This window comes from Ambystoma mexicanum, chromosome 6q, assembly GCF_040938575.1.
Source record: "Ambystoma mexicanum isolate Mex_15411 chromosome 6q, UKY_AmexF1_1, whole genome shotgun sequence".
Lineage (NCBI taxonomy): Eukaryota > Metazoa > Chordata > Amphibia > Caudata > Ambystomatidae > Ambystoma > Ambystoma mexicanum.
Genome location: NC_090937.1, coordinates 1,591,104,827 through 1,591,130,949, shown reverse-complemented (window position 1 = coordinate 1,591,130,949; position 26,123 = coordinate 1,591,104,827). Strand labels below are relative to the sequence as shown.

Sequence of the window (26,123 nt, the reverse complement as noted above, 5' to 3'; positions counted from 1 at the left end):
CAAAAAACAATAGTAAAGGGGCCCAATCCCCATCTGCAGGCCAAGTGAGCTAAAGAATCTGGGTAAAGCTCTCGCAACCAGGACTAATGTCTGGCAGAGAGACTCCTAGGACCACCCTTGTTTTTTGGATGTTTTGAGTTAAGTCTGTACATTGTTCATCTCCCTGATATTTCCCACTTTTCCTCTTTCCCAGGCTAATTGACCCACATTCCATTTTTGCCCTCCAGACCATGAACTGGTTGCCGCGCTATGTAGGGTCACAATTTGCCTTTGCCTAGAGACCAAAGCAACTCCTCACTGATGACGCCCAACAAGCCTGAAACATGTCTGGGGATGCTTGTCGTCTCGTGCAGAAGGGATGTGACCTAGCAGTTCGGGCTGGACTGCCCCCACTTTTGGGTGGGACAAGCCTGATTTGCATATGTCTTTCCCTTCTGTAATGGCTGAAAAGTGATGGTCTGGAGGGTTGCTCAGAGCTGTACCAGTAGGAGACAGCAAAGGATGGATGGGGAAGAGTTGGCAGAGCACGGTGTGGGAGCATAGAGTATGAGATATTACTGAATTAGCAGGTTTGTGTGTGGGGTTGGTGGAAGAAGCATCTGCATAGAATTAAAAAAACTGAAAATGGAGCAATTTTTCAGTGTGAATCATGGGTGTTGTAGAGGGTATGCGTAGAAAAATGCAATAAGTTGTAGAGAGAAGAAAAGGATAAGGGGCGCACGGTCCACAAGGAGACTAGAGCTGACATCCAGCCTACAGGGGACCAGAGTGATGATGAGGGTTTTAGTAAACTAAAAAGTGAGACGAGGATGGACTTCACAGATTTCCAGGGTGCCGTGGTAGGTGCAATAGTGGAGGTGATGAAATGTAAAAGTGACAGGTAACTCCCCTTTCTAGATATATTAAATAGAGCAAAATGTAGGAGCAGATACAATAACCATATGTATATTTGTCTGTGTTTAAGAAACAAACGTAGGTGTGGAGTTTAAACTCGTCCTCCACTTTAGTAAGACATAAAACATAACAAATGGAGATAAAGCTATTTATTCTGTTGCCAGATGCTGATGGTAGGGGGGGCTAACCTGCTCCTTGTACTCTACTTCTCCTTGACAGTCGATCTGTCAAAATACCATTTGGCCATTTCTTTTGATCCCCGTTGCCCTCCGGATCAGACACGATGCCGTCTTTTAGCGGGCTGAGAATACCATTGGTGCAGGCAAAGTCCCGGGTAGGGATTTCTCTGTGGGGGTTCGGAGAGGGGAACGTCATGCCAACGTCTCTGGTATTCTTCTTTGTGCCACCCATCACAATCTCCAGGTCTCCTGAAAGGAGGCAAAATAACAGAAATCCTTATAAAGACAGACACAGACTTTATAGACATAATGTGACCTTAAAACATATTTTATATGGATATTTTACAAAAGGCAAGACAAATAGGTACAACAGTTTAGAGCCTTTCCTGGTTGCCTTCAACACTTATATCACAAGGAGACATGGCGAGTAATAACCTTTATACCTGTCATAATATAAAGGAGGGATGAACGACAGAAAATAGTGTGTTACTGACCTGCGAGTGTAGTACTCCAACATTGGAATCTTTTATAGATTCACATACTTTGTATGCGAACACTACTCAGGCTAGGAACCTCCAGTCATTTAAAGTTAACACGCCTCACAGCCAGCCTATCTCTGACCAATTAGTGTTGCCCGCCTAAGTTGCAAACCGACAGGCTCCACTTCAGAGTCTTGACACTTTTCATACTTATCATATATATATATATATATATATATATATATATATATATATATATATATATATATATATATATATATATATATATATATATATATATATATATATATATATATATATACACAAAAAGCATCTTACGTGGAGAAGGGTGTACACATTTGAATCTATAAAAAAAAGCTATATCAAAAACGCTTAAATGTGAATTCTTTATTTTTCTCCAGCGATAGTGCCATACTTTCCACTCTTGATGATTCCTTGTCAAAATACAAATGTGTTTCATGCAATGAAGGAAAGCAAAAATAATATTTATCATGTGCAATGTAAAACAGCCTTGTTGAAGCTCTTCTGTCTGTGTACTTGGGATCCAAGTGGTGACTCTCACCTCTGGAGGTCTCGTTGTGGCTTCGCTGTGAAGCGGTTCCACATCTTCCACTGTGCAGCATAACACGTATTCTCTTGTTTCCGGCCTTTCGCTTCTACGGGAGTTTGACTTTTGTTCTCCAGTGTGGACAACTGATTCAAGATCTCCTTCACAGTTTTGCATAATCCTGTGCAGGGATACATGACTTTTGGTCCCAGCAAATAACAAAGCATTTATCTTTTCTTCCAATCCTTCAGGTGCTTGTAACACAATATAGAATCTTACCTTAGTTGCTCATAAACTGTACCCAAGTAACTGTCTTACTCTTTCATAGCCCTGAAACCCACAATGAATTAGTCCCTCTCACAGTCTTACAATAGACTCGGAAAAAAGAGTTGGTATGGTCTATAAGTCTTCAAGAGACTTGGCAAACCCTATTCTTTCTCTGGCTTTTATGGAATTGCAACCAATGATTACATTCCTCACTTAGTCTTGCCCTAGGCGTAGAACACATATAGCTGACCGGTTTACATCTCAAGAACTTACAACTACTGATTTTCCCAAGAACTTGCAATTAGTGACTGAATACAGCTTCCAGTCTTGCCATAGACATGGAATAAATGGTTGAGCTGCCTTTAAGACTTTAAAGGACACAGAAGTAATTACTGCACCAACTCCTTTTTCTCTTGTTCTTAAGTGGTCCCTCATTTGTACCTGATTCCATGTGCCGCAAGCACTCACATTTCAAGTTAACGAAAGCTGCAGTGTGGTTTTAGAGAAACAGAGTGGGGGGGTTGGAAACTTTTGGAAGGGGCAACCTGCTGACTAACGCAGACTAATGACCAGTGTCAGAGGCTGGTGCTGGATGTGTGACACACAGTGAACATGGAGCACAGAGAGTACACCGCCCCTGCAGTTTGAGGAACCTCTGCTCAATTACAGTTGACAGTGTGGATAGGCGTCTAGGATAGCGTTAGGGAGGTGTCTGGTCTAGTGAAAAAAACATTTGGTTAATTATTTATCATCTATCACATCTTTATAAATGTGCTTAATTGGTGCTGGTATGGAGGGTAGATTGGACTGACACAATTCCCCTTACTGGAGAAGGGCGACCTCAATACATACCATGGCAACAGATATACAAAGACAACTTGAGGTGTAAGCTGCCTTCGTTGACTGCAGGAATGGGGAAATGGATATATGAGATGGAAAGACTGACGGCAGGTCAGACGTTAGCTGTGGGTGGCATTACTGTCTGCGATTCTCTGGGAGGTTGCCTATGACGAATGGAAAAGGACTGGTTACCCAAGAGTAACCGCCCAGAATACGGTGCCCGATGGTTTGCTGTTGAACAACTGCTGAGTGGCTATATGGCAAGCTCTACGGGTGCAGTATCCCAACACCTCAGACATTAGCGCAATCATGGCATACAAAATGGCGCAGGACGAAGACCCCTTACAGTATATTCAAACTATTCAAGAGAAATGGAGACTTGAAACGTGAGAACTGTGGGACAAGACCGTGGGATTATTCTATCATATACTATGTCAAAGATCGCGAGAGCAGGAGCAAAAGCAACACAAAAGATTAGTGGGGATAGAAGCAAAACCATGGTCAGAAATCCAACTCACTATTGTACACTATTGCAGGCTAATGGAAGAAAACGCAAGATAAAAGAGCGAGGAAAGGAAGCATGAGGAGGCAAAATGAGTGGAGAAAAAAACGGTCCAAATATGCCATGAAAGGGGCAGTCTTAACAAGTACAGGAGGACAAAAAGCTCCACAAATGCAGTATGCACCGCCGCCTGCACGAAGAGGCTTCATGGGGCGGGGGACGTACATCATGGGTTCAGGGGAAAAGGGGGACCACGGGTTTGGGCACCTAATACAACAGGGCCCAGATGTTTTCCCAGGGGGGTTCCCCAGGCAAATGAGGGAACCACCCACTTGTTGGGTATGCGGACAAATAGGGCACATCTGTAAGGATTTCAAACACTAACCTGCTGGTGCAGCAATCAACGAGGCAGTTGGGGAGCCCCCTAGGGACCCTGACACCTCCCCTCTCCTGATTAGGAAACAAGTGGTGGTGTAAGGGATCCCAGGGAAACCCTCCTGGGGGAGAAAACCCTGCCGGAACGGAGATGGATCCAATCGTCCTCGGTACGTCGATCTTCAACGTGGGAAGGATTCTAATTGCAGGACTCTGTCTGCTTCTGTATTCTAATTTAAACAAACAGGGTATGAGCTGAAATATTATCACGGAGAAAACAGATAGAAGTGAGAAAAGAGCAGTACCGAGCGGGTTGGATGGAGGAGGAGTCTTGAGGAGTCTCGGAGGTCGGGAGAGGGAGGCTGGAGACGGACACAAGTCTGTAGATATGTAGATAGGTAGGTAAAGAGAAAAGGTAAGTTTAAGGACAAGGATGTAGGTAACATGCACCCTAGCTGCGAACTTACGGAGCGTCTGAGGAGAGAAGCGACGCGCTGAGCTGTGGTTCTGCAGCACCATATCCGGGATCCTTGGAACAGCGCGGTGACGTCAGAGGACGTCTGACCGAAGACGGGAACACTGCAACGCTACCCGTAGTAACAGGAGCCATGCTGGGAGAAGGAAACAAGGACAAAGTCCGCCTTCTCCAGCGCCGCCAAAGGGAGCCGCGGCGCCAGCGAGACATGACAGTATGCCCCCCTCCAAGGGTCCCCCCACCGGGTTTGTCGGGGTGCAACCTATGAAAGCGGCGAACAAGCAAAGGAGCGTGGACAGCAGAGGCAGGTTCCCACGAACGGTCCGCTATAGTATACCCCTTCCAGTGGATCAGATATTGAAGTCGACCATGATGATAACGAGAATCACAAACACCGGAGACTTCGAATTCGGGACCATCTTCAGTTGACACAGGTGGAGGACAGTCCGTAGAACGACCGAATCGATCTGGAACATGGAGCTTGAGTTGGGACACATGAAATACTGGGTGAATCCGGGACCAAGATGGAGGAAGTTGCAATTCAAAGGCTAGCGAGCCCTTCGACCTTAAAACAGTAACTGTCATGTCTCGCTGGCGCCGCGGCTCCCTTTGGCGGCGCTGGAGAAGGCGGACTTTGTCCTTGTTTCCTTCTCCCAGCATGGCTCCTGTTACTACGGGTAGCGTTGCAGTGTTCCCGTCTTCGGTCAGACGTCCTCTGACGTCACCGCGCTGTTCCAAGGATCCCGGATATGGTGCTGCAGAACCACAGCTCAGCGCGTCGCTTCTCTCCTCAGACGCTCCGTAAGTTCGCAGCTAGTGTGCATGTTACCTACATCCTTGTCCTTAAACTTAGCTTTTCTCTTTACCTACCTATCTACATATCTACAGACTTGTGTCCGTCTCCAGCCTCCCTCTCCCGACCTCCGAGACTCCTCAAGACTCCTCCTCCATCCAACCCGCTCGGTACTGCTCTTTTCTCACTTCTATCTGTTTTCTCCGTGATAATATTTCAGCTCATACCCTGTTTGTTTAAATTAGAATACAGAAGCAGACAGAGTCCTGCAATTAGAATCCTTCCCACGTTGAAGATCGACGTACCGAGGACGATTGGATCCATCTCCGTTCCGGCAGGGTTTTCTCCCCCAGGAGGGTTTCCCTGGGATCCCTTACACCACCACTTGTTTCCTAATCAGGAGAGGGGAGGTGTCAGGGTCCCTAGGGGGCTCCCCAACTGCCTCGTTGATTGCTGCACCAGCAGGTTAGTGTTTGAAATCCTTACAGCAAGCGACGCCTGTAAAAAAGAAAGATAAATTTCTGATCATGACAACGCTGCAAGCAGCGTTAGACCAGGTGCAGCAATTAACGACTGTGGTACAAGGTTTGTCCCATGAGGTACAAGCCTTGAAACATGAGAACGCTTATCTGAAACAGCAAATGTCAGTGAAGCCTCCCACAAGTTCGGAAATCCCTCCGGGTCCATTACCAGGAGGGAAATATGACGGAAATCCTCAATCACTAAGGGAATTTCTGGACGCTTGCACAGTGCAATTTGCTTTTAAAACATCTTTTTTTCCCACAGATAGAGATAGGGTAGGATACATGATTACCCATCTAACAGGACCTGCTCTAGCTTGGGCCACCCCTATTGTAACTTCTAATAACGCCATTCTTGATTCAGTGCCCGCTTTTACTGCCAGCCTGAAGGCTATGTTTTCAAGAAAAGAGTACCATGTCTCCACTCAGGAGAAATTGCTAGATATCAAGCAAGGATCCTTAGGTATTCTAGAATACATCACTCGATTCAAACAGATGGCGGCCGGCACCTCTTGGGCCGATGACGCTCTGATAACTTTGTTCAGAAGGGGGCTTCATGAAGAGTTAAAAGACGAACTCGCGCGGATCTCTAGGCCCAATACTCTTGCGGAATTGGTCTCCCTCACCATGCAGTTAGACTATCGGCTACAAGAACGACAAGCGGAAAGGAAGAAAGGGAGAAGTCACCACTTTGGGCCAGACATAGTTTCAGTTCCTAAAACCACTAATTCAGATGAACCTATGCAAGTGGGAATTACTCGGGGACCTCTTACTCCAGAGGAACGGGCTCGCAGGAAAAACCAAGGGCTATGTATGTACTGCGGCTCTTCCTCTCATACAGTACAAGAATGCCCTATTGCTCCTCTTAGACGGCAAGTACGTTCGGGAAACGCCAGACCCCAACCGCAAAGGGAACAACGGTCGGGGCAGCGGGTGCTGGTTCCCACTCTCCAACCCTGATTCCTCCATCATTGGACATGGTAGTTTTACGGGTCTCTCTATCCTTACCAGATAGAACCGTAGTAACGGTACCCGCCTTGATAGATTGCTGCACCTGGTCTAACGCTGCTTGCAGCGTTGTCATGATCAGAAATTTATCTTTCTTTTTTACAGGCGTCGCTTGCTGTAAGGATTTCAAACACTAACCTGCTGGTGCAGCAATCAACGAGGCAGTTGGGGAGCCCCCTAGGGACCCTGACACCTCCCCTCTCCTGATTAGGAAACAAGTGGTGGTGTAAGGGATCCCAGGGAAACCCTCCTGGGGGAGAAAACCCTGCCGGAACGGAGATGGATCCAATCGTCCTCGGTACGTCGATCTTCAACGTGGGAAGGATTCTAATTGCAGGACTCTGTCTGCTTCTGTATTCTAATTTAAACAAACAGGGTATGAGCTGAAATATTATCACGGAGAAAACAGATAGAAGTGAGAAAAGAGCAGTACCGAGCGGGTTGGATGGAGGAGGAGTCTTGAGGAGTCTCGGAGGTCGGGAGAGGGAGGCTGGAGACGGACACAAGTCTGTAGATATGTAGATAGGTAGGTAAAGAGAAAAGGTAAGTTTAAGGACAAGGATGTAGGTAACATGCACCCTAGCTGCGAACTTACGGAGCGTCTGAGGAGAGAAGCGACGCGCTGAGCTGTGGTTCTGCAGCACCATATCCGGGATCCTTGGAACAGCGCGGTGACGTCAGAGGATGTCTGACCGAAGACGGGAACACTGCAACGCTACCCGTAGTAACAGGAGCCATGCTGGGAGATGGAAACAAGGACAAAGTCCGCCTTCTCCAGCGCCGCCAAAGGGAGCCGCGGCGCCAGCGAGACATGACAACATCTCCGAGTGTGTAGGAGCAGAGGGGGGATTCAGCAAATGGGGGGATACAATACCGGTCAACATATCGGGGGAACAGACTGAGTACTATGCTTAGGACCAAACACAAGGACAGACATCGGACACATACACACATTCATACCAACCCATGACGCAGACACCAAAAATGCATCGCCAGCGCCATCATACCCACAGGTACTGCATGCACCACAGATGCAGAATAATGCGCTGCCACTGTACTCATACAAGACAATGGAACACAGATGAGCACAGACCCCATGGGAATGACTCCCATTCGGAAAAAGTAGGAGGGAGTACCGTGGTGGGGGACAACCCATTTGTAGGGAACGGAATGTCATCATACCCTCAATTGGACAGCCCACAGACAGACCCGAGGTGTACCATCCTATAGATTACACCCAGCCCGGTGGAGGAACCACGTATAGGGGTGACGATAGGTGACAAGACTTTCTCCTTTCTTGTAGACACAGGGGCAACTAGATCCTGAATCCAGGAGGGGAGGTATATAATGTCAGGCAATGCACATGTATATCCATGGGCGACGTAATTAGTTCTTTTCACAGACGATCTTACAATTTCTATAGAGGAACATGACCTCGCTCTACCCTTATTGTATTCCCGACAGATCCCAGTAAACATAATGGGGAGAGATATCATGAGTAAACTTAATAGGACCATCTCATTCACTGACAAAGCTATAGTGTGTTCCACACCTGGGATTCATCTCCTAAATGTGAGGGAAAGCTTATTGCGGAAGCATGGTGACAGGGGGGTGCGAACGGATGAAGAACTATTTCGGTATGGAGCTGTAGTAATAATAGCATGGCTTCCCAGAATACAGGGAAAACTGTGGCGCCTTCTAAAGGAGAATGAAAGAGAAAAATACTCAAAGAGCAAGGTATAGGGTGTCCTCTTTTTTTGTTAGGGGCTCTTTGGGAGAGGACTGCAGAACATAAGGTGTATCAATAATGTGCACCAGAGGTCAATTTTGTTTTGACACAACAAAAATGGGGACCTCTTCTGAAATTAAATATGTGTTGTATTGTTTTAAGTCACCCACAAGCTACTAACATCACTTTAGCTCTGGTGCACATTATTGATACACCTAAACAGGAATAAGCATATTAGTGCTATAGAACCAGCAATTGCTCTGTGTCAAATTTTGTTTTATATTGTTATATGTTTTTTAAAAATGTGACCTATGGTGTCCAATTTTTATTATGTGTTATGGAATCAAATCTGATATATTTTTGTAACTCCAACCTTTTTCTTCTTTTGATATATGCGTAAAAAGATGATTGCTTATATTCACTCAATGTGAGGTTAAATCTCCAACCTGTAGTGCGACATCAATAGGTAGCTCGCTGTGGAAACCCTGTTTTCTTTTGCCTGCTAAAGGAGTACACATTTAGACCAGAGTTACCACTAGAAGAAAAAGAGGGGAAGGTAATACAACTAGAATTAGAGGCAGTAATAGTGGGCGAGGATAGAATAACAGAACATGGGATGGATGACACCAGACGAGCATGGAGGTCCGTGATCACGGTAACAGACGGTTACAGATAAACTACTGTATTTGCTTATTTGTATTGCGCACCCTGCCCACGGGCATCAGGGCGCATGTTTGGAAAAGGTAGTTACAGATAAGTGTTACATAGATAGGTACAAATTACACTGTATAGACATATTTACATCAAGAATAAGAACATGACCCAGAAGTAATACACGGAATGGCAGAATGGTCAAATATACAGTTTATACAGTGAGTAGCCTGTTTGCGGGTGACCGCTGCATGAATTACAATGCGGAGGCCAGTGCATCCTATTTGTTCAGCCAGCGTTGTAACTGACAAACAACTGTTCAAAGACAACCGCTCAGATCATGAAGTAATGTTTGACATTAGCATTACATACTGGGTGAAGATACACTACAGAGAGGGGCCCTAGAGGATGGCGATGATGCTATAAGCACCACCGCCATTTCGAGCAGGCACTGGCTCAGCCGCATTCGCAGTGGAGAAGTCAGCGAGTATTACCATGGGATGCAGCACCACTCATTTTGTGGAGAATGCTCTCTTCACAATACTGGAGAGGCCCAAAAGTATATTGACAACACAGAGAGCTTCGAGTATGAGGTGCTACAGTCAAAACAAGCTCTCAAAATAGTGAGGTGCTGACTTGACAATCTGGCGACATTCGTCGCCGAACCCATAGAGGATGACGACTACGTGCACGACTGCGCCACCAACATAGAAAACCACAACAACATCCCAAAAGTACAGGAGAACGTACCTTAGGGGGGAGACGTACTTTATGGCACTGGAACATAGCAAAGAAGTGACAGTGTGTTCAGATTCAGCCTACATCACATCCACACTGCATTCTGGACTGTCACATTGGCTGAGGTAGGGCTTTAGACGTGCTGATGGGTCACCAGTGCAGAACGCACTGCGCATGGCAGTGGTGAAGTGCCAGGCCCACACGAGGGGAGAGGATCCCGTCTCTAGGGGCAGCGAGGTAGCAGACGCAGAAGCAAAACGTGCTGCTTATTTTGAAGACATTTTAGAAATGGACGCTTCGTCTCCAGCGCGTAACTATGTACGAACAATGGTATTAAAAGAAGGATATAATACACTACCATTGACCCAAGTTATGGAATTGCAGGGAGCGGCACCGTAAGATGAGAAGGAATTGTGGGTAAAAAGAGGATGCTCAGTGTCGCTAGACACCCTATGGCGACAAAACAACACAGCGAAGGTAGTAATGCTATTGTCATTATTGCACACTGCATTAAGACAGTTACATCATCCTACCCATATGGGGAAGGATGTACGTGCTGCTCATGTTGCAGAAGACTGGTTCTGTCCTAATGTGGCGTAACAAGTGACAGAATGTATTACTAATTGCATTGTGTGTAAACAATTTGCATCGGGCCACACGTAAGTGACAGGAGCCATACCTCGCCCAACTGGTCCATTCCACCACCTTCATGTGGACTATGTGGACATGCTCCAATTATGTGAGGGCTACCGCTACATGATAGTGGTTGTGTGTTCATTTCCCCGATGGATCGAAGCTGGTCCCTGTTCCCATCCTGAAGCGATTAGATGAGCAAAATTCCTGGTTTGGGATATTTTCCCACAATGGGGCATGTGTGAGGTCTTGTGGTCTGACAACGGTCCTCACTTCGCCAATGAGCTGTTTCATAATATCACAACCTTGGTAGGGATACAACACAAATTTTCTTGTCGCTAACACCCGCAAGCAAATGGGGTGTGAGCGCCTCAATAGGCTGCTCAAAGAAGGCATTGCTAAAATAAAGTAAACATTGAACAAAAGCTAGTTACATTGTTTGCCTTTGGCCTTATCCGCATTGTGCAACAAACCTGGGTCCGACCACCATTTAACCACACATGTGGTGGCAACCGGGCGGTGCATGCGACTTCCCCTGACTCCTGCTACTAGGGCGTTATTAGATGCAGAAAAAATGTCTGATGTATTGGGACAGGAAAAGTATGAGTACACTGCTTCCTTGAAGGCTAGTACCTCTTATTTCTTGACAACTGCAGGGCCAATGGGAGAGGCCCGAAGCAAAAGAAGAAAACAACAACCCAGAAGCAAACAAAGACCTTTTGAGAGCTCTATAACTTTACCAAGGGGACACCGTCCTTATTGCACAATTTTACCGGCAAGTGATTCAAACCACGCTTACGGGCCCCACATTGTAGAACAAATAATGGAAACTGCAAGATAAGAAGCCCTGGAATTACCTTGGTGACATCAAGCCCTGTCAAGCAGCTGCCTCTCCTAGCACCGACATCGAAAGGTCAAACGTTCTACAAGCAGAAGAACAAGGAGACCATCCAGGAACATCAAAGTCAAGCAGAGGCACGCCTACAAATACACGCTCCAGAGCTAGAGATATAGGGAAAGGAAATCCCACACATCCACAGGGAGGGCACACTGTTTATTATTTTTCTTTCCACAAACTGAAAGCATTCATCGAAAAGTTGCAATTACTGCATTGTCCGATGCTTCCCTATGACCCTCATCCCGCGACCTTCCAAGGTAAATTTGTCCACTTTGTAAGGAGATCCAAAAGTACTCGAAGGCGCCATCCTAGTGTATTTTCCCATGTTTTCCTGCCCTACTTGTCCCAAGCATACCCACAACTGAATAGAGGAAATCCTTCAGTGCTTGCAGTACTTTGTGACCCTAGAATACACACTTTCTGGGAACGACTATTCTTCCTTGCAATGATACAACATCACGTTTGTGGAGCTTGAATTAATAACAAACAAAGCATTTCTGGCACATTGCAGGCGGTCAATAAACATCTTCAAAGCTGCTCAAGATTCCGAAGAGGAGTAAGTAATGGGTACCATTAGTAAAGGCTGCTAATTGTGTCTTGTGTCTTCTATTCGTTTGGCATCTTTGCTCTTATTTTTCGGTGAATGTCCTTTGGTATAGAGTATAAAGCTGTAACTCCTAACACAACCCCAGTTTCAGAGGTAAGCACTGCTGGATCAGTAAGAAGAGGTAGACGTAGTGCTGATAAAGATATGGCAGGGGTTGATCTTTATCTCACCGATACTGCTCGAGTATCCAATAACATGTGGTACAAGCCCATCACTAAAGTAGGTAAACAAAAAACTGGGGAGAGCTGCTATGATTGCTCTCTTATCCACTATGCCATGAGTGCCCCCTGAACGTTTATGGCAACTAAAATACCAGCAGCAAGAGCGCAGTGCATTATGTACCTGTTGATGTGTACTACCTGAGTGCGGTTCCAAGGGAGAATGCCAACATTGAGATGTATGTCCAAAATAACATCCCCCTATGAAGATAGCTATATAAAAACACTTGACATGGACAATTACTGAAAAAAAGATCAGGCGATACAATACATAGCTGACGGCCGACAAAAAGGATAACACTAAAGGAATTTCTATGTCCTAAGAAGGGACCCACGGGAATAGGAGAACCAGGATGCTGGGAACAACCACAGATGCTTGTGTACAGCCAAGTATACACAGCTGAAGGATGAAAAGAAGGTGTAGTGGGAAGCACGCTCCCAACAGTTCCAGTGAACACAGTACAGGAAGAACATGACAAATGCCTAAAGGATTTTGGACGCAAGTGCGAAGTTACTGACCTGGGTGGTAAATGAAGCTGGACCAATGCCCATAACACCACTGAAGAAAGCTCCATTATGTTTCCAGAACGATGGAGTAGTAAAAGTTGGAGAAAACAAAGACTGCAAGCATACAATAAAGGCTCTAGGAATGAAAGTTGGAACAGCCGTATTGATGGATCATTACTGGGCATACGAGATACTGCCAGTCAACTGGGGAGGAGTTTGCTCGTTGGTGCACATCAACACGCCAGCGCTAGGGGTTCCAAAGAATGACATAAAAACGGACAACTTACCTAAAATGGACGATGCCAGAAGAAAGAATAGGTCAGTGGAATTGACTAGGGTGAAAAGGCAGAACTACATGTCGTCAGCATCGGAAGCTTCTCTGGACGACATACCACCTGAACACCGGTTGTTCAGCAGGATAGAGATGTTATTCACATCAGTAATACCGGCAGTACAGACATACACAAACGCAAAATGGGTCAGGTTATGAGGTGGGAGCTGATGCAAACAAACTCAACTGTCAACGGCTTCAATGCCATAAAAGAAGAGCTCCGAGCAGTAAGGTTGATGCCACTGCAGAACATATACGTTCTGGATCTTCTCACAGCAATGGAAGGAGGAGTTTGCACCAAGATCGGGTCTTATTGCTACACATTTGTACCAACAAACAATGAAGCAAATGGAACACTTACTGAAGCACTTACCAGACTATCGAAGATGCATGCCAAAATGCAAAAGTTGCAGGAAAAGATGAAAGGTGGCCGTCATACATATTCTCATGGATTCTGACACGGATGGAGAATGGACTAAAGGTACTACTAGCAGCACTAATACTAGTATTACTGACACTGTGTGTGATCAGGATATGCATCACACAATGCAGAAAAACGACAGAAAAGACCGTAGGGAGGAAAGTATTAGTGGATAATAATGATGAAGAAGACAGGATAGTGGAAGCTTGAAATACAATACGGACGCAAATAAAAGAGTGTCCACTATTCCCGACTGAAATGATAGTATTCAACAATCCCAACAACTACAAGAAATATTGGGCAAAATGGGTGTGGCGCATCCCGTAGGGTGAATGCTGTTATATGACATGGAGGTTGGATGACCATGCAAACTACTATGGACATCTTGGAGGAGTAACAGAGATCTGGCTCCCGAGAGCCATGGTGAATAGATTTGGAGATGTGGTCGACAGGTCAACCAGGGGGGGGGGGGGGGACTGAACAGAGGGTCCCTGGAATGGCCCTCCTGTCCCCCATTCGCATGACAGCCCGAAGAATGAGAAACAAGAGATGCCAGTCGCTGTTTGGCCAGCCGCCAGAAGGGCCAGTACATTCTACATATGTGAGCAGATATTCTCTTAGACAACCGTTCAAACCCTATCCAGCTGACGTCTTCGTAGACACAGGTGCCACATCACTAGACCAGGTTGACTAATGATAAATATCCAGTCTTGCTGACGTCATTAGTGACACCACAACGTAGTAACGTTGCCCACAAAGCAAACTCGCATCACGGCAAAAAGTTACACAGACATGCATTTGCTCATATGAAGAACATGCATACACAGCTCTGTAGATAGAGGACAGATACATGTGTATACTGTCAGAAGCTTTTTCCCACCTACATTAGCCAAAATGCAAAAACGCAAGAAAAGCAAGAGTCATAGAAAACAAGCTTGCAGCTGCTAATTGCAACTGACCATATGGAACTTCAGGGATATAGAAGGACCCTGGAAGAGCCGAATACTAATAACCTTGAGAGAAAGCAATACAATATGTATACACACATATGTAGAGAAACCATAGAATGACTGTAGTGAAATTGCACAAAGCCACAGGCCTCAGAATAAGGAATGAAGAGATGCATATTACGCAGCACGAAGGAAAGGCCTAGTGCTTGCAGCCAAGGACAAGGGCGGGTGGGACATCCCTCACTCCAGGAGCAAGGAGCCAACTGCAAAATAAAAGAATAAATCCTTGCTAATTGCAGAACAAATAGCACAGTTTTGCGGTCCTCACCCATGTGACTAAACCAAGCAGGACAAGAGCCCTTTACTCATGGTGGGAAGAGAAGCTGTTCCCAGTGAAGGAGACAAGAACTGATACATGTGTTGCCCACCAAACATTGCAATCTGCAGGCACTCTCTCAGGCTAGGTGGCCATACCAGTGGCAACAAGTGGGATGGGACACACAGTCTTTGTTACCTTGAGAAGGTATACAGAGCTCTGGGAACAGAGCAGAGTCACTGCCTGGTGGGACCAGCTCCAGCCCATCAGGGAACCTAAATCCTGGGGTGGTGTAATGGGCAATGGCTAATTGTAGTTTTGCGACCCTGCAACAATGTAATAGATAGTTTTTGGGGAAGTCTCAGGCGAGACCACCTGACATGGAAGGACCAGTTAGGCCACTCATATAGGCGACTTCCATAGGTACTACCACCCACACCACCCAATGGAATGGACGCTTAGTTTTTTTGGGAGAGGTTAGCTTGTGTGATGCCATTGTGTTGCCTTACACCAGCTTCACCCCTGCTCTCCACTCCCCTCCCTTCCTCTTGTGTCTCCAGTCTCATCCCAACCCCAGCCCCACTTACCCACTGTTAGGTAAGATTTTCATATCAATGATAAATCTTCCTGACCGGTGTCAACCCCAGAACTTTTACTTGGACTAGGTAACTATTTTATCTTGTGCCTAGGTGAAGAGGAATCTTTTTCCCCCTCTCACCTAGTCTTTAAATCTTTTTATGGGTGGCCTTTTTATGCCTCTGCATAGTGTATGGGTAAGTTATAGTTCCCTACAACTTCTGGGCTTAGGCTGGTTTGCCCGTTTGGGCTCCCATGTTAATTTCTCTTTCCTGTACTTGGGTGAACTACAGTTCCCAAGTAGTAAAGAGGGAATGTCATCCCCCTTTACATTTTGTGTAAGTGAGCCAGCACACCCCACCTAACGTGGTGTGCTGGGGGAATACAATGTATCCCCTTTCTTACTTACCTGGTAACATTTTGTTACAATTGTGAGTTTTACATGACTGCCTGGTGGCCATTATGACTTTTAGGGCCTCATTACAAGTGTTTTGGATTGGTAACAGTGGTAAGTTGTTACCGGACTGGCACACTATGAGTGTACAGTTGGGTACCGTCCCGCCCGCCAGGGCAGACCTGGCGGGCGGAATGGCACCCGCCGGCAGACCTTCAGGGAAGCACCAGCACCGGTATTAAGGGTACCGGTGCTTCCATCATCCCCATTCCCATTTGAGGTGATTCCGGCAAGCCAGGAGCCGGTAAATATTGCAAGACCGGTGCCAACCTGGTGGCAGCAGCGGCAGGCTTACCACCAGACTTGTAACGAGGCCTTTAGTCTTTATCACTCGCAGGCTGTTAATTCAGCCTCAGTAATGCACAGAAGGGCCCCCATTTTTCTAAAATGGTGGGTTCTTTTTTTTGCTCTTTCTTGTGTGCTTGATGTTTCCCCTACCATTTTAGGTGGCAACGACTTCAGTGGCTGTTTCGTCTTCTTGCGAATCCTTCAGATTCCCTGCCCAGGCTCCACAGGGTGTCTGTAAAGGCAGGAAGCGAGGGAGGAGTCCACAACTCTGCAGCCCTTTGTCTCCCACCTTGCCTGAAAGGAAACAACTCATAGTGGGAGCGGGCTGGCTGTCCAGATTGGACAGCCAGACCCCCTTTGCTGTTAAATGCAGGGAGAGAATGCAGAAGTTGTGCTGTAATTTCTGATAAAAACTCATAACCTGGAAGCTGCTGAAAAGTCAACCATTGGAGCTGAATCCGAAGAGGACGATAAAGAAAAAGTGGCTTAGACGATTTCTAGCGACCAGAGAGCCTGCTGTGTAACTAGTGCCTGCTCTAGCCCTTCCTTCCAAGCGACCTGGGGACTCCAGAAACGACAACCTCGACCAAGAGCCTTGTGAGATCCTCTAGACTCAAGCGGACTTGCATGTTGAGCCATTCCACGTCATGCTGTGACCTTGCAGGGCTGCAATACCCCAATACCCTCGGACCTCGAGCTATTGTGCGGTGCATGGTCTTTCGAATCGAGCTGAAACTTTGGTGGCATCCTGCTGGATCTCCAAAGACGTGAATTGAGTCTGTTAAGTCTCCTCACCAGACCTTGCGAGCAATGAGAATACAACCTGCAATATTTAGTCTTCTTCTTGCTCCTGAAAAGGGCGCCAAAACCAGAGCCATTTTCAGTCGCAAAGAAACTCGTGCCTGGAGCCTTCTGCGTTGATCCCTGCTGCAAAATCCCTTCCAAAGTCCTGTCTTCCATCTTCGTGACAAAGTAATCGATTGACCCGGTTTTTGGCTGCAGATACTGAAGTGTTCCTGCTGCAACTCTTTTTCTGTGCTGAGGTACTGTGTTGGCTGGGGTATTTACTAACATTAAGCCTGTGTGATTGCTGTAAAACCTTTGTGGGTGTTTTCTGTGATGGGAAGTCCTCTCATCCAGTTCACCCAGGCCCACGGCTGGAATCCTCCTAGGGTGTTTCTTTGAAATCCCTGGACCCTATCTAAATTTAAAGTGAAATACTTGTTTGAATAGACTTCCTCAGGAACTCTGACTTTGCCTGCAACTGAACCCTATCTCACCCTGCCTACAGCTGGCACCTAGACCACTGACCACTAGGGTCCCTCTTCTGCCTCTGAGAGAACCCATGTACTAGAATAGGGAAGGACTGGATAAGAAAAGGATTCTGGCTTGAAAATTGCAAGTGTTTAAAAGTTACTTACTTGACTTGTAAAAGATTTGGTTGGTAACTGCCTCTCTGAGAGTGAGCAGTTACAAAAGTTCTTACCTAACTAATGCGTTCTGCCACTCTAAAAAGTATATGTAAGGTTGTTTTACTCACCTGTGAATTTGTTATGTCCATTTCCCAAAAGTACTGCTGTTGGCTTCACTTAACTATTTCTTTCAGAAAATTAGCGTGCAAGTTCACCAACTGGGTCTTGTTTCCCCTGACCTGCTGAATAGCCTGTCTAAACCAACTCTCCCTTGGGTTCTACCTACCTGGAATAACACTGAGTCATTCTTAAAGTGTACCATTGGGTTTTGCTTTCACTGGTCTGTTTTGTACAGAAACTAAAACAGTCTTTATACCTACCTTAAGTTGCTGGTAACTCATTTAAAAAGTATATGGGTTTTACTTACCTTGAATAGCTGTGTGCCATCCTAAAATAAGTTAGAAAGTTATTGCTTACTTTAGTCTGTTTTCCACTGATCTGAAAAGCATTTGTAATCGTATATTACACCAAAAGGTCTTACTTGCCTAGTATAACTGTGTGTTATCCTGAATGTGGTTATAGGTTTCTACTGTTCCTTGAATGAGTGTTCCACTATTCAGAAAAGTATACTTGTAGGTGGATTTACAAAGGGATTTCTTAACGGAGTGTCACTACACAACTACTAGGGTCTACTACCCTTGTAGTACTGAAAGTAATCAGAAAGTAACTTATGGTTTTACCCCCCCTGAATAGGGGTGTCCGACTTCCCTAGACTTCCCTAGAATTACTGTTAGTATTCTGAACAGGGTCTATGCTTTGGTCTGCGTACTTTAAAGCATTGCGATGTGTTTTTATAATGTGTTTATGACTCTATGACAAAGTACTTACCCGAAGACTTAACTTGGCCTAGTTGTATTTATAATAAACCTTTAAATTTGATAATACATCTGGTTGTAAGTGTCTCTGTTGAACCATTGGAATACTACAGGCTCTTTGTACTTTCTTACAGCCTTCTCTCCCTCCTAAGATAAGCCTGGATGCTCTGTCTACGCTACCATATACTCAGGTGGTACAGCCATATACTAAGAGTGGAGGTTTGTACTGTTATCAGTTGTATGGTTTTACTAAGACCTTAGTTGGACTTCAGAATAACTGTCCTAACACCCCTGCTGCTCTGTGTCCCTCCTGGCCGCCATGGCAATGTAAGCGGGGCTCCGTATAGAGCACAGCATTCAAGATCCTTGGCAACTATCTTAGGTAAGTATTTTGTTTGAATGAATGGGACGCCGGTACAGCCCGTTCATTCAAACAAAATACATTGCTGTCAGCACCCTAGGTTTCTGGATTCAAAACCTGGGGTGCTAATAGCAGTAATACTCGATCCGGATGAAAAGATGAGGATACTTACCACATGGATATGATATGGCATTTATAACGTGTCCATACACATGTGTTTCAAGGCATGACGATGCGAGGGGGTGGAACAGACGAAGACACAGACAACAATCTTACTAGGCCAAGTGACATTGAGGTCGCGCAAGTGCAGGGGAGGTGGGGGCGGGGAGAAGTGCAAGGGGAGTGGGGAGTGGGCAGTGCAGTGCATAGGATAACAGTAATGTAAACAGAGACAATAATAATAGATAAAGGGTAGGTCAAATGGCATGCAATTTTCTATAAAAAGTATAGCACTTGGATACAGAGTGCCACAACATGCAACTTGATCCTGTCCTTCAATCTGTTCCACACTAGCCTCTAAACGTGGTGTTCAGCAGCACATGGTAAGATAATGCAACTATTAATTAAACGTGGGAACATGGGTATGACACCGACTCATAAGAATCTCTTCAGACTTCATTGTAAGGTGGGAGAACGATCTGAGGGTGGAGGTGAGGAACAGAGTGATTGAACTGTATGCAAGCAATGTCAAACCATTTTAAAGGCCCTGCTAAGGTCACACCTGCAGTTGCAGTGATTCAAAATGGTGGACCCCTCTATAAACAATGAGAAAAAGCATGATTGCAGACCAAATCACAATTTGTCACTCCAAAATTGCCACTGCTTCAATCCATCTTCAGATCCAAGTGACTCACCTGCCTGAACACCCTTGTGCCGGACATGCTTTTTGATGGCAAGAGCTGGACTCGGGCCCCAGGAACTGCTAACTGAAGAAACCGTATCTGAAGATTCACTTGCATCAGACATCTGTGATAAAGAGGAAGTGAATATTAGGTTCTCGTTCCCCAACTGTCCCTTTCCCACAGCATGTTTGGATCACTGAGTGTATCTGACAGAGATTCATAGCATAGTGCCAAGCCGCGATTCAGATGCAGTCCCCGCTCTATACATCATCGCACTCACACTCTGCTCGTCCACTGACACTTGTAGACAGGCTCTGGTAAGTGAAAGCAGAAACCGTCCTGATTTAGGACCAGAATTGCAGTAAGGTAAGCAGATAGAAAGTGTTCCTTTTAGGACTAGATCGCTTCTACAGTTGTTTTGTGGATTCGAGCTGGGGTGTCAGATTACATTATATTGGTTTCCATATTAGGAACATAAAAGCACTATGAAGGCAATACAGTGTGCTCATGTCCTTGACTTTTTATGACAAACTAGAACATGCTTCCTCTTTACAGTTGCTTACTCAATACTACTGTTCCCTCATGCCTTCACTATTTCAGTCGCCCCAAAATCTGCTCCCTAAATTCTGCTGGGACGTTTGACAAAGCATTAATTGCCTTTTTAATGTCAACATATCTCCTAAAGTTACTAGTGACTTTCTAAAAAAATAAAAAAATAAAAAAATCACACTCTCGATCTAGGATTGCTCCCCTTATAAATATGGGCACAGGTGTGGAAGCTTGATATATCCTTCATGGTAATTATGGTGTAAAGTATGTATATGCCTGTGGACAGAAACATTATGTCACCTACAACATCTAAAAAGCAAAGTATCTTCATGGTTTCTGCCTTTGTTTTCCTGTCTTCCCTGCATCCCTCCTCCTTTCCTGATCTGAGCACCTGCGGATGTTAGTCCTTTTATCCCTGACTTGCCCAGCTTAGTTCCCAGTTCACCCATGCCACCAAACAAATGATGGAATAACCCTCTCACTATCCCTGGATGTCTGAGGCGTGCACCACAGAGTATTGCATGCTGCAGGGTTAGCTAAGCTGCTCTGTTCCTCAACTAGTATAACTACAGCTAACTTTGCATTCAGCTGCTCTCTGCTGATGAAGGCACATGAAATACACAAAGGTGGATGGGGTTCTGGTTTTCTCTCTTGTCCAGTTCGGATCTTGACTCAGATTGTCACTGCTTTCTGTGTACTCCCTACTTTGTTGTGTAAACCCGCATTCCTTGTGGGTCTCTGTGTGTGAATGGGCACGGTGTCCCTGTTGGTGGGCATTTTTCCTTTCCCCTTCTCATTCTTTCCTTCCACCTTGCTTTGTGCTCCCAGCGCGAAGAGCTTATTCTAAACGACAGGGATTATTCTAATCCGCCAGCAGGGTGAGCGGGCCGGTCTGTGAGGTGAAATCACCTCAGCTGTGATGGTAGCGCCCCTGCCGGCAAACCGAGGTGGGAGGTCTCTGGGAGCATAAAGCCCAGAGGGAGTCCTCGTGGGGAGAGCACCGGGAGACACCAGCGGGAGAGGGAGGGCCAGGGATTCGCAGAGAGCAGCCAGGCCCTCAGCTGTGGCGGGACGTCCCACGAGGCCGTCCCCTGTCCTGACCGGTACTTCTCTCTCCCCTACCCAGGGTTGATAGGGTGTGCTGGAGTCGAGAGCCGTAATATAAAGTGGACTGGTGCTGTGGCTGACTACCACCACCGCCCTGTGAGGGACAGAGCAGCGTCACTCTATCCATTACCGTGTGTAGCTGTAAGGTAGGAGTGGGCTAGTGCGGAGAAGCAGGCCCAGTATACAGCGTGCGCTGGACCTTGAGCGCGCATATTTTTCGTTTGTAGACAGGCCCGAAGGACATGGTTACAGCGCCTGTCATATGGGATACGAAGAGGACCTGCTTTCAGGTAGTGTCACTGAGGTATCGCTGAGGTGATTTCACCCTCCGTTAAGCGTCGGGGGCTCCTCCAGAGGACCATGTTAGACCTGCGTTAGTGTTCCCTCCAGGGGGTGTGTCATCTCTCCCGCTCTTTTTCCCCGTCGGGGTGGAGAGTGCAGCGGCCTGATTCTGCGTGTGCTGTTCGTTTGAATGGTTGTTGGGGGAAGTGTACCTCAAAATCATACGGTGCTCCCGTGTGGTACTTGCTTGATGCATGGCATAGGGGATAAGAACCGGAGAAGATAGAGAGGACAGCCACGGACATTGGTGGTTGGCTCTACCCACGTGCTCCTCAGAGGCCCCGCACGGCCCATGGGTCCATGTGATTTATTGAGGGGATAATCCCTCTCCCAGTTTTTCCATTTCACGGGGAGGATGGGTGGTTAGTGGTCGGTTTAAGTACACGATTTTAGGCCGCCAGTGTGGTTGTTGGTGGTGTGAATGTGTGGAGAGTCTTGTGCTAGTCTGCAGCTACCATTAGGAAGGGAGCCCAAGGTTTCTGAAGCAGCAGTGTTGACATTACAGTTCATGTGGTACCAGAAAAAGTAAACTAGCAATTGATGATATTTAGTTATTTATTTACAAAATGGGAATTAGCTTGCTCAGAGGTGACCCAATTGATACTATTTAATTTGTATTTCCAAATGTGAATTGACTTGCTCCCAGGTGACCCAATTGATACTATTTATTTATTTAGCAAATGTGAATTGACTTGCTCCCAGGTGACCCAATTGATACTATTTAATTATTTATTTACCAAATGTGAATTGACTTGCTCCCAGGTGACCCAATTGAGGATATTTAATTATGCATTTACCAAATGTGAATTGACCGGCTTCCAGGTGACCCAATTGATGATATTTAATTATGTATTTACCAAATGAGAATTGACTTGCTCCCATGTGACCGACTGATGTTATGTAATTATTTAATACTGAGGGTCTAGTTTTACATATTATGTTTTATAAAGAGGGCTGTTCAAGCTGGTCAAGTGAAATAAGACTGACTGTTTATTTAACCAGGTTCACACTTATTAGTGGTAGCCACCAGGGCTGTACCTGCCAATGGGAGAGGGCCAACCCTCCCACAGAGCATACCGCCCTCACTGAGTACTGGAATAGGCCCTCAACTGAGGGTCCACCCATCATCCCCATGGCTTGTCAATTGCACATGTATACGGTAAGGTCTAATTATCCCATGCTCAGGACTCTTACAGGTTGCTGCACACCCCTTCTTTCATAAACATTAGGAAGAAATTCCTTACACATTTTCTTTCTCATCATGTCTGCGCTATCCAGGTGGGGCAAGCACTGGTGTGTTTTGTCCAAAAAACGTATATCTCAAAGTCTTAATAAAAAAACAATACCAATGCTATCATATTTCACGGAGGTCAGAAAATCAGGGACTTTGTTACCCACACTCAACACTTATAAATAGCCATCCAAGACATAATTGTTTCCTCAACTGGTTCCCTTTAATAATATTTTCAAAGCAGATTTGCCTCGCTCAGATGCTATGAAGGTTTCTTGGTAGAACTGTAATACTAGCCCCCTCAGTCAAGGCAGCAGAAAGTTCTCAGCAATCACGAGGGACACAGTGAACAAACGTCACTGTTCACTATTACACTTGCAGAAGAAACAGTGTACCATATACGCAATGGCTATGAGGCAAGGTTAAGAGGACTACAAACATAGGAAGAATAATTGAGCAAAATACAGGGGAGGGGGCATTACAAAATACAGGGGAGGGGGCATTACCTGCTGGTAATGGCCCTTGGACTCAAGTTACAGACACAAGCAAAATGAGGGGCTTGACGCAGACCCGGGGCTGTTATCAGCTTGTAATCCCCCTCCTCTGTGTATATTGTTAGCAGCCAGATCGGACCTTATTAGCTGCTGTTTATTGTGAAATCCGACTTTGTCCCAGCACAGGCACCAAATCCCCATAAAGAAAATTATGATGGCTGCCATTGATAGAGAAACAGACTCCCTTAACTATACCCATGGTGGAAGTGTCGGTCGACGAAGGACTAGATGGACAGGTAGTGGAGACTGGAAGATGGGAGAGAGGTGTGTGCCAGTGGTGTGGGTGTTTAGAAGGAGTGTGTGTGGGGGCTTAGCTGCAGACGGACCAGTGCAGTCAGAAAATAAACTGTGTGTTACGGGAGGGGAGCCCGTGGCCTGCACGGGGGACTGGTTTTACCATATAGGAAGACTCACTTTCCCAGGTTGAAAACCTTTCTGTTTAGATAGATCTACAACCGTTTTTTGTTGTTAATCTAACTCATATACTGCGCCTGCTCCGTTCTAATAGTTACCATCTGCGTCCGAATATAGTTGATTCTGTCTGGTGCGCTCTAGAAATCTTCAAAATCAATTTTGAAGATGCCCAATTGGGAGACGCCTATGCTTGGGTACTTAACAACATGCCTTTCTAAACAAAGACACACTAGTCTGCTTCAGCCAACAAGTCTAGTTTATGGGCAAGGTAGATGCTGGCGGGGGAGAAACTACTATTTAAGTTTGACTACGTGCCTCTGGAACAAGAGCAGTGAACCCTTGTCAAACAATTTGTGAGGCACGGTATCTTGCCAGTGTAATTCTCAATTTTGTAAGTGTCTGCCTTCAACAAGCAGATCCACTTAAGGAACAACATACTGCAGAATGAACAGGCACATACCTGAGTAACTGGTTTGCTCTTCTGCAGCTCAGTGTAGGGTATCTTATCAGGTTCTTTGACCAGAGCTTTTCGGCTTCCTCTGCGGCCAACATCCGAGCGATGTTTCTGATGGTCTATGGTGCTGTACAGCCGGGAGAGCTTGGAGGATGGACACACTCTCTCAGGACCAAAAGCCCGGATAAGTCGGACGGTATCGATAGTAGAAATAGTACTGCCAGACTCGGCTTGAGTGACTGTGTCGCTCTCCGTTTCTGTGGCTATTTGGGACTCAGTGCGAACTGTTAAGTCACTGTTTTGGTCCTCTCTGGATGAAGAGCTGTCACTTGGTTCAAGCACATTCTGCCTTTTCTGTAAGATTCCTTTGATCCGATCAGTGGAGAGATCAGTCCAATTTGCTTCGGGACATCTAGACGTTGACTTTGTAGGCATGGAGTCAATTCTGTAAACTTTGTTTAGATGACTCTGAACATCCAGCGAGTTTCGAAAAGTCTCCAGTGCATGCTGGTCCACCTTCTGCCGCTTTTTCCTCTCCTCGCTTCTCTTGTTCGACTTTGAACTAACTCGGGCGGGCTCATCCTTTGCATACATCAGTGAGTATGCAGCAGGATTCTGCAGGAGTCTGGCCAGTCGATCCAGACGTTCTACGAGGGAGATCTCTCCCTGGCTACCGTTGCTCACATCTTGCATCCGATTTTTCTTCTGCCGCTCAATGAACCTCGCCCACAGATCGTCTAAGCTTCTGCTGGAGTTGTTGCTTTGATTCAGAGACTGCTTCTGCCATTTATCAATGGTTTGAATAAATTGGCGTTTCAATGTATAATCGCGGCTCTTCTCTCTTGTAGAATGCTGCCAATCATGGTCTAGGGATTCAAAACGCAGTGCCAGATTGCCATCCCTGTCTTCATCTCTGCTGTAATCCACTTCTGCGTCTAGTGCGAGGAATTCATTTTCGTTGACTTCCTGGGAACAAGGAGATTGAATATGATGCTTCTCAAAATGTAACCGGTCCATGTATGGGGATGCTGGATGCCTTGTGGAGGTGTAAGGTATTCTGCTGCCAGTCTCAACATGATATTCTGGCTCTGGGTGTCGAACATAGTTGGGCACAGACTCAACACTTTTTGGTGATTCCCTGCATTCTTCGGGTACTGAAAAAACAAAATATAAACATAAAAATCCTTCAATTAGAAGTAAACTCATTATTGCAAATGGAGAACATTAAACTCTGATACTTTAACAAGACACCTGGAGTTGGTTCTCAATCAACCAAAAAAAGGGTAGGAGTAGCCTCCACTGTGAGAAAAAGAAGACATCATATTTGGAACAAGTTACTTACCTGTAACTGTTGTTCTCCAGCATGGGTCTGGCATGGATTCACATGCTCATGAATATTCCCCGTCGTCAGGCCGGGAATCCTCGGTAAAGAAAAAAATCAGTATCAGTTTAGTTTCTGATCTGTCTTTCTTAGAAGTAACCAATCACTGATCTCTGGGTCATACTGCCCCCAGCCAATGACAGCCCTCTACCTAAGCCCCTCCCCTGGCAGCCATGCTCAGATTTGGTAGCACGTAAAGTGGCAGTATGACCAAGTGAAGAGTCGCAGAGGGGAAGGAGGGAGGGTTCGCATGTGAATCCATGCCAGACCCATGCTGGAGAACAACAGTTACAGGTAAGTAACTAGTTCCTTCTCCAGCATTGTGTCTGGCATGGATTCACATGCTCATGAATATAGGAATACATAGCAGTATACACATGCAC

At 45.9% G+C, this 26,123-nt stretch overlaps 1 protein-coding gene across 2 annotated transcripts in view; it reads right to left on the bottom strand.

Annotated features, from left to right (window-relative positions):
* Positions 1 to 26,123, bottom strand: part of ALMS1 (ALMS1 centrosome and basal body associated protein) — a 417,466-nt gene that overhangs the window by 122,039 nt on the left and 269,304 nt on the right. For both annotated transcript variants that reach the window (XM_069632315.1, XM_069632316.1), the window contains 3 exons: positions 24,366 to 25,513; positions 19,721 to 19,832; positions 1,083 to 1,322 (listed from right to left, as the gene is read on the bottom strand). In XM_069632315.1, coding sequence (XP_069488416.1) covers positions 1,083 to 1,322; positions 19,721 to 19,832; positions 24,366 to 25,513 — 1,500 coding nt within the window. The remainder of the gene's footprint in view (positions 1 to 1,082; positions 1,323 to 19,720; positions 19,833 to 24,365; positions 25,514 to 26,123) is intronic.